Source organism: Aquarana catesbeiana, linkage group LG01, assembly GCF_042186555.1.
Source record: "Aquarana catesbeiana isolate 2022-GZ linkage group LG01, ASM4218655v1, whole genome shotgun sequence".
NCBI lineage: Eukaryota > Metazoa > Chordata > Amphibia > Anura > Ranidae > Aquarana > Aquarana catesbeiana.
This window is the reverse complement of record NC_133324.1, coordinates 825,291,448-825,304,235: the sequence shown is the minus strand read 5'-3', so window position 1 is coordinate 825,304,235 and position 12,788 is coordinate 825,291,448. Positions and strand designations below refer to the sequence as shown.

Below are 12,788 nucleotides of genomic sequence, written 5' to 3'. Positions count from 1 at the left end.
GGAAACCTGGCATCCCTTGCTTGCCATCCAATGTGAGTAGGCTGTGCGTGTGCCCTTTAACTGCTAAACAAAGCTATGTGCATAGCAAAACTAGAGATATTTATTTGGCAGGGATTCTGTGGAAGCCATAGCTAACATACAGCTGGTAAAATAAGTATTGAACATGTCACCATTTTTCTAGATAAATATATTTCTAATGGTGCTGCTGACATTACATTTTCACCACATCTCAGTAACAACCCATACATACAAAGAAACCAAAACAAAAAAGTTGACAAATTAAGTTGTGTGTAATAAAATGGAATGACACTAGTCTCAGGCATTGCTCAGGTGTGATTTTGGCCCATTCTTCCACACAGTTTTTAAATCTTGAAGGTTACGTGGGCCTCTTCTATGAACTTTTCTTTCTTTGAAACCATTTGAGAGTTTCCTTGGCTTTGGGATCATTGTCTTGCTGAAATGTCCACCCTCATTTCATCTTCATCATCCTGTTAGATGGCAGCGGATTTTTATCAAGAATGTCTTGGTACATTTTTCCATTCATCCTTCCTTCAATGACATGAAGTTTGCCAGTACCGTATGCTGAAAAACAGCCCAACACCATGATGCTCCCACCTCCAAACTTCACTGTTCGTATGGGGTTTCTGGGGTGATGTGCAGTGCCATTTGACCTCCAAACATGGTGTGTATTATAGCATCCTAAGAATTTAATTTTGGTCTCACCTGACCATACTTTATTCTCCCAGTATTTCACAGGCTTGTCTAAATGTTGTGCAGCAAACTTTAAACGAGCTTCAACATGCTTTTCCTTCAGCCATGGAGTCTTGCGTGGTGAGCATGCATACAGGCCATGGCGGTTGAGTGCATTACTTATTTTTTTTCTTTGAAACAATTGTACCGGCTACTTCCAGGTCTTTCTGAAGCTCTCCACAAGTGGTCCCTGGCTCTTGGACAACCCTTCTGATAATTATTTTCACTGCTCTGTCAGAAATCTTGCGAGGAGCACCTGGTCATGGCCGGTTTATGGTGAAATTATGTTCTTTCAACTTCCAGGTTATGGTCCCAACAGTGCTCACTGGAACATTCTGAAGTTCTGTAACCAATGTCATCAGTATGTTTTGGAATAATAAAGTTGTGAAGAGCTTGAGAGAGCTCTTTGCTTTTACCCATCATTAGATGTTTCTTGTGTGACACCTTGGTAATGAGACACCTTTTTTTATAGGCCATCAGTTGAGATTGAACCAGTTGATATTAATTTGCACTGACAAGGGGCAGGACTGCTTTCTAATTATCGATAGATTTCAGCTGGTGTCTTGGCTTTCCATGCCTTTTTGCACCTACCTTTCTTTACGTGTTCAATACTTTTTGTCTGTGTCGTTCCATTTTTTTACGCATTACTTAAATTCTGAACGTATCAGTTTTGTTTTTGTGGTAACGTGTTCTATACTTATTTTACCCACTGCATTTCCCTTCCTTTCTCTTACAGGTTCTGCTTTGGGGCATTTTATTAGTTATGCACCAACAACTAATGTGTTGGTTGGGTTTGCCAATTCAGTTGCATATTCGGGGGAACATCTCAGCAGACACAGAAAATTTTATACCATATATTTGCATGATAAGGTCACGCAAATGGATATTTTAGTTTTGGCTTAATATGACGTTTGTTGTTTACTAGGTATTAGTTCTACTTTTCTGTTTTTGTACTATTGGTAGGCAGCATTCAAGCCCTACAAGTGAGAAAGGTTTTATGGCAGAAGAAGAAAGGCTGTCAGAATACTACTTGGGGATACTGCCCTTTAATAAAAAGGAGGTTCTCTTCATTTTTAGTACCAGACAGGCACATTTATTGTAACAAGATGATGATAATAACCAGAATAGTAAGACAAATCTCAGAAACTACATATGAGTAAGGAGATTTTAATGAGCAGTCAACAGTATATGGACAAAGACTATGCAGACCCAGCGCACACTGTAATCTTACAATGGCAAGACGTTGCTAGCTCAACAAATGGACAAGACAGGTGAAAGTCAGGCTTTGATCTGACATGTTAAGTATTGGATAAATGGAGAACCATCACTTACTGCTAGAACTTCCATTTGCTAAGCAAGAAGGAGAGCAGGTCACAAAAACACAAAGAAAGAAAAAGACGGAAAGTTAGTTATACTCTGAGAACTTTGGGCAAACAGACAGTAATGTCTTAACAGCTTCTCTCTAAAAGCGAGATCGCCTGAGTAGTATTATACCGACAGTAAGAGCCTAAAAGGAGGCATGTGCTCAAATCAAGCCCAAATAATTTTCTAAGAGACTACTTTACAAGCCCTGTAAACACTATTGAAGGCATCCCATAGTGGCTGAACATAACTGATTGCCTAGATGCCATTTCCCAAAGGAAAATACAACCTATTAATAATGATTACTTTTTGCATGGAAAGGATTGGGTTAACATTCAGCCAAGAAAGTTGAAAAAAAAATCAATAGTTTTAAATCTCTTATATGGTGAAATTCTTATTCAAATCATAAACACAGTAATCAAACCCCTCTGAGATTTACTTTATTTCTACAGCATCAACATGTTCTGTGGTGCTTTACAGGAACTAAACCTAATTTCAGTAGGAGCCAATTAACCTACCGTGTTTTCTGGATATTGGGTGAGAGAACTGAACATCTGCCCAGCTTAAGTTTCACTCACTCTAAACAGTTATTCGGTGGGAAGGGGCCGATTTACTCCACTATGTATAAAGCAGCCTAGATTGGTAATGTCAACAAGAAAAATGATAGTATATCTTTGCAATTAGTCCAGTCTAATTTTTGCGGGGCGTGGCATTATTTTACAAGAATGCCAAGAAAATGAACTGAATGGCATAATAAATCTTCACAAAGCGTAGGAAGGAAAGCACCATTCTCTGCAGTTAGTCTTCTGCTATGTTCTCTTGAAGATGGCACACATCAGCAAGATTAAAGTGCTTCTAAAGGCTCAAGATTTTTTACCTTCATGCATTCTATGCATGAAAGTGAAAAACCTTCTGTGTGCAGCAGCCCCCCAAATGCGATCCAGCGATGTGCACAAGAGCCTCGATTCTCCGCGGACTCTTCCTTCTCATTGGTTGAGACAGCCAATCAGACAGTCAATCATAGCCAGTGAGCCAATAGGAAGAGAGAGGGGGTGGGGCTGAGCCCTGGCTCTGTGTCTGAATGGAAGCACAGAGCAACGGCTCAGGAGCAAGCCTGCTTGGGTTCTCTGGGGGCACTTGGCAGGAGGGAGGGGCCAGGAGCACTAATAGGGGGCCAGAGAAGAGGAGGATCGGGGCTGCTCAGTTCAAAACCATTGCACTGTATTGCATTGTAAGTATGACATGTTTGTTTGTGTGTGCACCTACAGGCAATCTGTTATCTACCTAAGGCTAAAGATTTCAGGGTTCTTTAATCAAGCAAACCGGCTTTAGAGGTTCCAGGATACACAATACACCTAGTTATTGCTACGTGTGTGAAGGAATATAACAAAACTTATGATTCTAATTAATGCTTTTTATACCTCCAGGGAAAGGAGTTTTTTCTGTCCACACGATACACATCCAAATTTACAACAATTCCTACTAGCTCAGTTTGAAGATAACTAGGCCAGCTTACCTGGGTTTCTGTATTGGGAACATGACTGACCTCTCCAGAACCAAATGTTTTCTTGCAATTTTCCAGCCACTGTAATCAAACACACAAGACATATTGCAATTAACAGCTCAGTCTTAACTGAATACTACATACAACAAAGGATATGGATAAAGAATAACCAATAAGCAATTCTAGGCAAAAGGTAAATGCACACAGTGAGCTACTAATGCTATTGTGCCAACACGAACTATAATAAACTCAGCCAATTTACTCCCTTAATCAGAATTTTTTGGTAAGGCCACTTTCACATGGGGCACACTCAGGCTGCGATCCGCTTGCTCAGCAGAGGATCTGTCTGCTGATGCCTGCTGAGCAGGTGGATGACAGGTCCTTGTCTGCTACACTTATACAGAGCGAACACAGCCCGCTCTCTCATCTGTTTACATCCAACTGCCATCCGATTTGATGGACGGAAGGGGAAAATCTTAGTGTGACCCCCTAACTTGGATGCATCTGTAGAAATTTTGAAAATAGGTACAAGTAAAGGCTCCTGTCTAAACAAGTGCCAAATCCAGGAACTATGTGATGCACAAGCCTCAAAGTAAACAAAAACATCCTTTACCTTTTCTGACCAAGCCAAATCCTCCATTTAGGCCTCACATGCTTTCCCTCTAAGACACTGCAGCCCACGGTGGGAGGGTTTTAGCAACAGAGGCAGTGCTTCCAATACATACAGTGAGGAAAAAAAGTATTTGACCCCCTGCTGATTTTGTACGTTTGCCCACTGATAAAGAAATGATCAGTCTATAATTTTAATGGTGGGTTTATTTTAACAGTGAGAGACAGAATAACAACAAAAATATCCAGAAAAGGGCATTTAAAACAAAGTTATAAATTGATTTGCATTTTAATGAGTGAAATAAGTATTTGACCCCTTCGCAAAACATGACCTAGTACTTGGTGGCAAAACCCTTGTTGGCAATCACAGAGGTCACACATTTCTTGTAGTTGGCCACCAGATTTGCACACATCTCAGGAGGGATTTTATCCTACCATTCTTTGCAAATCCTCTCCAAGTAATTAAGATTTTGAGGCTGACATCTGGCAACTCGAACCTTCAGCTCTCCTCCACATATTTTCTATGGGATTAAGGTTTGGAGACTGGCTAGGCCACTCCAGAACCTTAATGTGCTTCTTCTTGAGCCACTCCTTTGTTGCCTTGGCCGTGTATTTTGGGTCATTGTCATGCTGCACTACCCACCCATGATCCATTTTCAATGCCCTGGCTAAGGGAAGGATGTTCTCACCCAAGATTTGACAGTACATGGCCTTGTCCATCGTCCCTTTGATGTAGTGAAGCTGTCCTCTCCCCTTAGCAGAAATATCCCCCAAAGCATAATGTTTCCACCTCCATGTTTGACAGTGGGGATAGTGTTCTTGGGGTCATAGGCAGCATTTCCTCCTCCTCCAAACACGGCGAGTTGAGTTGATGCCAAAGAGCTTGATTTTGGTCTCATCTGACCACAACACTTTCACCCAGTTCTCCTCTGAATCATTCAGATGTTCATTAGCAACCTTTAGACGGGCCTGTACATGTGCTTTCTTGAGCACGGAGACCTTGCGGGTGCTGCAGGATTTCAGTCCTTCATGGCGTAGCGTGTTATTAATTATTTTCTTAGTGACTAAGGTCCCAGCTGCCTTGAGATCATTGACAAGGTTCTCCCATGTAGTTCTGGGCTGATTCTGCACCGTTCTCATGATCATTGAAACCCTACAAGGCGAGATATTGCATGGAGCCCCAGACCGAGGGAGATTGACAGTCATTTTGGGTTTCTTCCATTTGCGAATAGTCGCACCAACTGTTGTAACCCTCTCACTAAGCTGCTTGGTGATGGTCTTGTAGCCCATTCCAGCCTTGTGTAGGTCTACAACAGGGGTCTCAAACTGGCAGCCCTCCAGCTGTTGTGAAACTACAAGTCCCATCACGCATCTGCCTGTGGGAGTCATGCTTGTAAATATCAGCCTTGCAATGCCTCATGGGACTTGTAGTTTTGCAACAGCTGGAGGGCCACCAGTTTGAGACCCTGGTCTACAATCTTGTCACCAACATCCTTGGACAGCTCTGGTCTTGGCCATGATGGAGAGATTGGAATCTGATTGAATGATTGCTTCTGTGGACAGGTGTCTTCTATATAGGTTACAAGCTGAGATTAGGAGCACTCCCTTTAAGAGAGTGCTCCTAATCCCAGCTCGGTACCTGTATAGAAGACACCTGGGAGCCAGAAATCTTGCTGATTTATAGGGGATCAAATACTTTATTCACTCATTAAAATGCAGTACCTTGCAAAAGTATTCACCCCCCTTGGCATTTTTTCGTGTTTTGTTGCCTCACAACCTGGAATTAACATGGACTGTTTGAGGATTTGCATCATTTAATTTACAGAACATGCCCACAACTTTGAAGATGATTTTTTTTTTTTTTTTTTTTTTTTTTATTGTGAAGCAAACAACAAATAGGACAAAACAGCAGAAAAGGTCAATGTGCATAACTATTCACCCCCCTAAAGTCAATACTTTGTAGGGCCAATTTTTTCGGCTATCACAGCTCCAAGTAGCTTTGAATAAGTATCTCTATGAGCTTGCCACATCTTACCACTGGGATTTTTGCCCATTCCTCCTTGCAAAACTGCTCCAGCTCCTTCAAGTTGGATGGCTTGCGTTTGTGAACAGCAATCTTTAAGTCTGACCACAGATTTTCTATTGGATTGAGGTCTGGTCTTTGACTAGGCCATTCCAACACATTTACATGTTTCCCCTTAAACCACTCAAGTGTTGCTTTAGCAGTATGCTTGGAGTCATTGTCCTGCTGGAAGGTGAACCTCTGTCCTAGCCTTAAATCATACACAGAGTAGCACAGGTTTTGCGCAAGAATATCCCTGTATTTAGCACCATCCATCTTTCCCTCAACTGACCAGTTTCCCAGTCCCAACTGCTGAAAAACATCCCCACAGCATGATGCTGCCACCACCATATTGCACTGTGAGAATGGTGTTCTTTGGTTGATGTGATGGGTTTGCGCCAAACATAGTGTTTTCTTTGATGGCCAAAAAGTTAAATTTTGGTCTCATCAGACCAGAGCACCTTCCTCCATACATTTTGGGAGTCTCCCTTTTTGCAAACTCAAAATGTGCCATTTTGTTTTTTGCTGAAAGTAATGGCTTTCTTCTAGCCATAAAGCCAAACTTTCTTCTGGCCATAAAGCGTACGGCTTATTGTCGTCCTATGTACAGATACTCCAGTCTCTGCTGTGGAACTCTGCAGCTCCTCCAGGGTTACCTTAGGTCTCAAGTGCTGCCTCTGATTAATGCCCTCCTTGCTCATCCGTGAGTTTTGGTGTGCTGCCATCTCTTGGCAGGTTTGCTGTTGTGCCGTGTTCTTTCCATTTGGTTATGATAGATTTGATGGTACTCCTAGGGATCATCAAAGATTTGGATATTTTTTTTTTATAACCTAACCCTGACTTGCACTTCTTAACAACATTGTCCCTTACTTGTTTGAAGAGTTCCTTGGTCTTCATGGCAGTGTTTGGTTAGTGGTGCCTCTTGCTTAGGTGTTGCAGCCTCTGGGGCCTTTCAAAAAGGTGTGTATATGTAATGACAGATTATGTGAAGCTTGGATTGCACACAGGTGGACATCATTTCACTAATTATGTGACTTCTGAAGGTAATTGGTTGCAGCAGAGCTTTGTATGGGCTTCATAACAAAGGGGGTGAATACATACACACATGCCAATTATCATTTTTTTATTTCTATTTTTATGCATATATTTTTCTAATTTTACTTCAATAACTTAGACTATTGTGTTCTGATCCATCACATATAATTCAGATTAAAAAAAAACATTGAACTAAAGGCTGTAATGTAACAAAATATGTAAAAAGCCAAGGGGGTGAATACTTTTGCAAGGCACTGTATAACTTTTTTGAAATGCGTTTTTCTGGATATTTTTGTTGTTATTCTGTCTCTCACTGTTAAAATAAACCTACCATTAAAATGATAGACTGATCATTTTCTTTGTCAATGGGCAAACGTACAAAATCAGCAGGGGATCAAACACTTTTTTCCCTCTCGGTAAATCAGTGGGTAGGGCTGGGTGTGGCCAGGTGCGGATTGATATGCTACAAGCTTGTGAATGACAAGTGATAATGCTAATAGCCATGTCCTCTGCAACATCTTCACATCCCACCGCAGTGCAAGCAGGAAAAGCCTATAAAAGAGTGGCAACTCTGAATTCAAGAGGAGTTCAGCGTCATCTCCACACCATCAGCTACATTAGGTGGACTTCACTGGCAAGATCAACAGGTATTTGAGGGACTTCTCATGGGGACCAAGACAAAACTGTAAGTGCAGGTGCATTGATTATAAAGTTCGACAGCATTTATTTTCTTTTTTCTGACAAGACAAGAACAAGCAGTAAAAAGCAGCCAAACAGACAAAACACCAAACCACATGAATTCTGCATTAAATATATGAGATATTTGGTCATGACAGGTCCTTAAAAATATAAGCAGGCTGGAGTGTTGTTCATCACTTGTAATGTTATGATCACTCATTTCCAGCTATTTATAGATTTTTCATAGTAATTACTATAACCTCTGGCTAACCTTCAAGGACGGCAACAATAAGGAAAGAAGAATGTGTTTTCCTGGTCAGCTCAATTTAATAAAGGCTACTCACTTAGTGAATTAACCGCAGACGTCTGCATTAGTGAGGCAGAAGGCGAAGGAAGGGCTCTCTGAGGAATACCGTGCCAGATTAAATTAGTGACATGGACCCAAAGTCCACCGCAAATCTTATTTTCTCCTGACAGCCGCCTTTATAGAATAAGTGCTCAGAACAAATAATGAACAGCCTCCGTCACAACCACACCATGATGTAGTGGGAGGAGTCATCCCTACAGACATTGTCCTTCATTAGGATGAAAGGCTGCCAACCTGTATTTTTTCTTTCAGGTAACAATCTAATGCAGAGCTCAGACTTTATGCAGATACTTTGCAATGACAAATTCTACTGTCCAGCATGATGATGTACAGTCAGTAGTGGCATTTCACTAATAAACGTATTAACACCTAGAGGACTATTTATAAAAATTGGGGAAAAAAAAATGAATTGTTGCCTATAGTGATCAGATTCTTTATTTCATTTGCCTAGCAAGTAAAAAGGTTAACCTGATCAGTTAGGCCTTTCACACGGGCCGCTTAACTCTGCAGGGGATCTGTCCACTGATCCTCTGCTGAGCAGAGCAGAGCGTGTGGATGACAGGTCTGTGTCCACCCAGTTTATGCAGAGTGGACATGGATATAGACAAAACCCGCTCTGTTCTATGGGCAGTCGGATGTAAACAGACCGGCTGTCCGTTTACACGGACTGCCTTCTGATTCGATCAAGACGAAGGGGAATGGGTCCCCTTCCATTTTTTGCCAGATCAGATTGGAGGTAAGCGGGTATTAACAGAAACTTTACATCCGTCACTCCATAGAGAAGAATGAAGGGTCTGATTAGGTGCGCCTGAAAAACAGACAGGCGGACCTGATCGGATTTCTCGTGTGAAAAGGGGCCTTACTATGTGTAGCAACTACATTGTTCCAATTTGTCCTTTCTCCACTTCTTATCTAGGGTTTGGAACACACACACAAAATCATTAAGAACCTATTGAAACAAACTAAACCAAGATTAGGTCACTGCAGTTGGCTGATACTTAAATGCAAAAAAAAGAAAAAAAAGTTGTATTTATATTTTTAACCTGCATTGTTTACAACCAGTGCATAAGCTTTCAGAGAGTATACAACCCCGGGGAATAAGCAGCTCTGCAGCATTTCCCAAGAAACAATTTTCTGACCACTATGATGTTTGCTGTGAAGCAAAGCTCCGGCCTTATGTTCTGTCTTGCACACTTGTACAGACTCCTCCTCTGTACTGAAATTGCTTATTCTGATATTGCTGCAGCAAGTCATATTGAGCCCCATTTTCTGGCTGGGGGACATCCAGCATTAACTAGCCATTTCCATTTGACATATACAGCAGATTGCAGAACATGTTGGGTAATGACTTGCTGACTGCCTCTGCTAAAAAAACAAAAAACCCTATCTACTTGCATAGAGGGGAAGTTCCCTTCCTTTGAGTCACTGTACTGTGTGTTAATATAGAAGATGAATAGAAAATAGCACTAAAACACGGTGAAGATACCAGCAGTTGCAGCCTCTAGTGCACCACGTACCTACTGTAGGTGGTTAATATGAAAAATCCATATGCAATTTGTCATATTTTATCTGACTAAAGAAAACAAATTTAGAGTTATTGTAGCGCCTGTAGAAATACATTGTATACAGCAATTTCATCCATTCTCTAACTAAAGGCTGATAGATAGACATCCAGTACCTGTTCTGCTGCCTCTCGTTTAACATTATATGTGTCCAAGTGTTCTTGTAGTTCTAAAACGCTGAATTTCAAGGTCTCCAACAATCCACATGACATCAGCTAAAATAGAGAATGAAACGCCGCATTATCAATGCAGTTATAAAATGCAGTTATATAAATATTGGAATACACAACTTATTACTAAGATTACTGAATTACATACTGCATATAGTGGATTGTTAGCCTGTGCCTGCATGACACACATTATTATAGGCTTATCATTGTATAAAGAAGTATTAGCTGTGGATTGACACTAAACTGTTGAAAAATATGCCTTAGAGTGCCCAATCATCATACAGTAGCTGCAGGAGTACCGCTTTCTTCAAATTGCACAGCTGGGTGAGGGGAAATTTGTTTTAAGATCAAAAGATTTTTTTTTCAATTCATTGACAATATGAAATCAGCCAACTTAGCACAGGGTATAAAAATCCAAACACAATATACAGGAAATGTAACAGTGGCATAAGAATCACGATCCGGACCCATTGGAAATGTAAGAAAGAAGAAAACAAAAAGGGGGGGGGGGGAGGTATGTGGGGACGGTGCTATCTTTCCACGCTTCACCAAGATTTGCATTAGTAAGGGTAAAATGGCTGACATGAAATAGAGGAGGTAAGGTATTAAAAGTATAGGAAAAGAGAAAGAAGAAAGGAAAAGAGAAGCCAAGGAGAGAGACATATCCAGTAAGTAGAGGGGGGCCTAGGGTGTGTAAGAAGTGACAAGGTTCTGGTTGGGTCCAGGGAAAGGTGGCACATAGATGTAAGTCGCCCACGGCTCCCAAGTCGGGAAATATGTTTTAAAGCTATAATAATTTTACAAATAAAAGTTCAGTTCAGAGAAAGAACTCAACAGGACTTATACTGAGAATTACGTCCTCATTATATTTCATAGGATCAATGGCACAACCTACCGTTTCCGCATCCACGAACACTGTTGGGCACTCAGAACATGCCATCATTACCTCCAAGGAGCTTTTAAATTTTGTTCCTATTCTCTGAACGCTTTCTCCCAAGAAGTTAATGGAGTCATTTGTTACAGCCCCAAACTTTTTCTGAATCGACTACAAAGAAAAGAGACAATCTTTCATTGTTTTTCACAGTACCACAAGAATACCTTGCCTGAAGTCAATTAAAATTTGGCCATAGAAATTAGATGGAGGGCAGACACACTTGTTTGATACAGCTCTGCATGTTCATACTGTGGGAGTGTGTGGATCTATATGTTCACGAGAACGCCCCAGCAATTGATCATTCAGAAAAATCTATACCAACTGGTAAAAACCTGCTAAAACAAGCTGAGTTGTGTATGAAGGTTTGTTCCCACCAGCTTAGGAGAGGAACGACAGTTAACGCATGTTCTCTACATGTATAAAGTAGATGTACAGCTGTCTTTTTCAACCAAGGCAGTACTGAGTAAGGGGAATTGGTAAGACTACGATCCTTTTATGATTTGGCAATCAACAGTTCATTTGTGCTAGAGAGATAAACAGTGGTGTCCACACAACAGACATGCTGCACGTTATTTAATTTGTGTCATGTGCAGCGGCCAGGAGAAGAGTAGGAGCAACTGACACTTTCAAACATGAAGGTGCAGACAACTATCTTATCTCGCCGACAGGCCTTGGTGATGTTGATCCCTATAGCTAACTGTTCCTGAGGATTTCCCCAGCTGATCTCCCCCTGGAGATGAGGCAGAACATGCACACTTAAAATATGCACCATTGCATATCTTTTGTAAATGGGCAAAAGCCCCCTTGGGAAACAGGTCAGGAAACATGTTTGTCCACTTCTTCTGCTCCCTGATAAGCAGGTGCTGGCATGATCTTCCTGCTACTCCCTTCCCACTGCCTGGCCACCCAAGACACATGCCTGAGTACAGTCTGATCAATGGGAGCACATCAGTCTGCCCTCTTGTATCCACAATCAGCTTAAGTCCTCCCCTTAAATCTATTGACTAGCAGGTTTGCCCAGGTCTAAAAGAGACCAGACATCCAGATCATCTCCCGATCACGCCAACATCAGAACAAACAAGCAATGACCATTTTACATCGAGGAGATCTTTTAGGCTGGGTTGACATCTTCGTGCAGAGCGGCTCACAGCAGGGGTCTGGTGCGTCCCTGTTCACCGTTCCAGGTCTAATTTCGGTCTGCATTTTTGTCTGAATTAGGACCTGAAACGGACCAGAAGACGCACAGGACTACTGTGCAATTCACTCCGCAGCTGTCCCGGAGCTGTGTGAACCGGCTCCATTGAGAGCCAGTCACAGGCCCCTGACATGCAACCTGGATGCGGGGAAACCCACATCCAATTCGCAATGCTGTGAATCCAGCCTTAATATTTATTCACACAATCACAGTCTGACCTGAAAGAGCTTGGAGAAGATATGAAAGGTGTACACAGCACAGGAGCCATCTGTCTCTGATAACATCTGATTGACATGGCAGCGCCAGGCTTCTTCCTCATCTTCATAGGTTACTGGCTGAAAAGCAGCTAATATTGCGGAGAGGAAAGGTGACGGTGGTGGCGATGTCTGAACTTCTGCAAAGCCGTCCTGTTCACCATCATCTTGGCTACAAAGAGATAGCAGGATGTTATTGTACAAATGACAAACTAAACACAAGTCTGCCCCCCAACAAGTTTATTTCTAAGGCTTACTTACAGGCTCAGATTCCCAAACAGTCTCACAACACATGCTGAGTAGATA

The 12,788-nt window shown here is 41.7% G+C and overlaps 1 protein-coding gene across 7 annotated transcripts in view; it reads right to left on the bottom strand.

Moving 5' to 3' along the window:
- Positions 1-12,788, bottom strand: part of FRYL (FRY like transcription coactivator) — a 460,530-nt gene that overhangs the window by 11,617 nt on the left and 436,125 nt on the right. For 4 of the 7 annotated variants that reach the window (XM_073608470.1, XM_073608466.1, XM_073608468.1 and 1 more), the window contains 5 exons: positions 12,447-12,654; positions 10,995-11,144; positions 10,046-10,144; positions 3,629-3,697; positions 2,083-2,100 (listed from right to left, as the gene is read on the bottom strand). In XM_073608470.1, coding sequence (XP_073464571.1) covers positions 2,083-2,100; positions 3,629-3,697; positions 10,046-10,144; positions 10,995-11,144; positions 12,447-12,654 — 544 coding nt within the window. The remainder of the gene's footprint in view (positions 1-2,082; positions 2,101-3,628; positions 3,698-10,045; positions 10,145-10,994; positions 11,145-12,446; positions 12,655-12,788) is intronic. The other 3 variants (XM_073608467.1, XM_073608471.1, XM_073608472.1) reach the window with 1 other exon arrangement.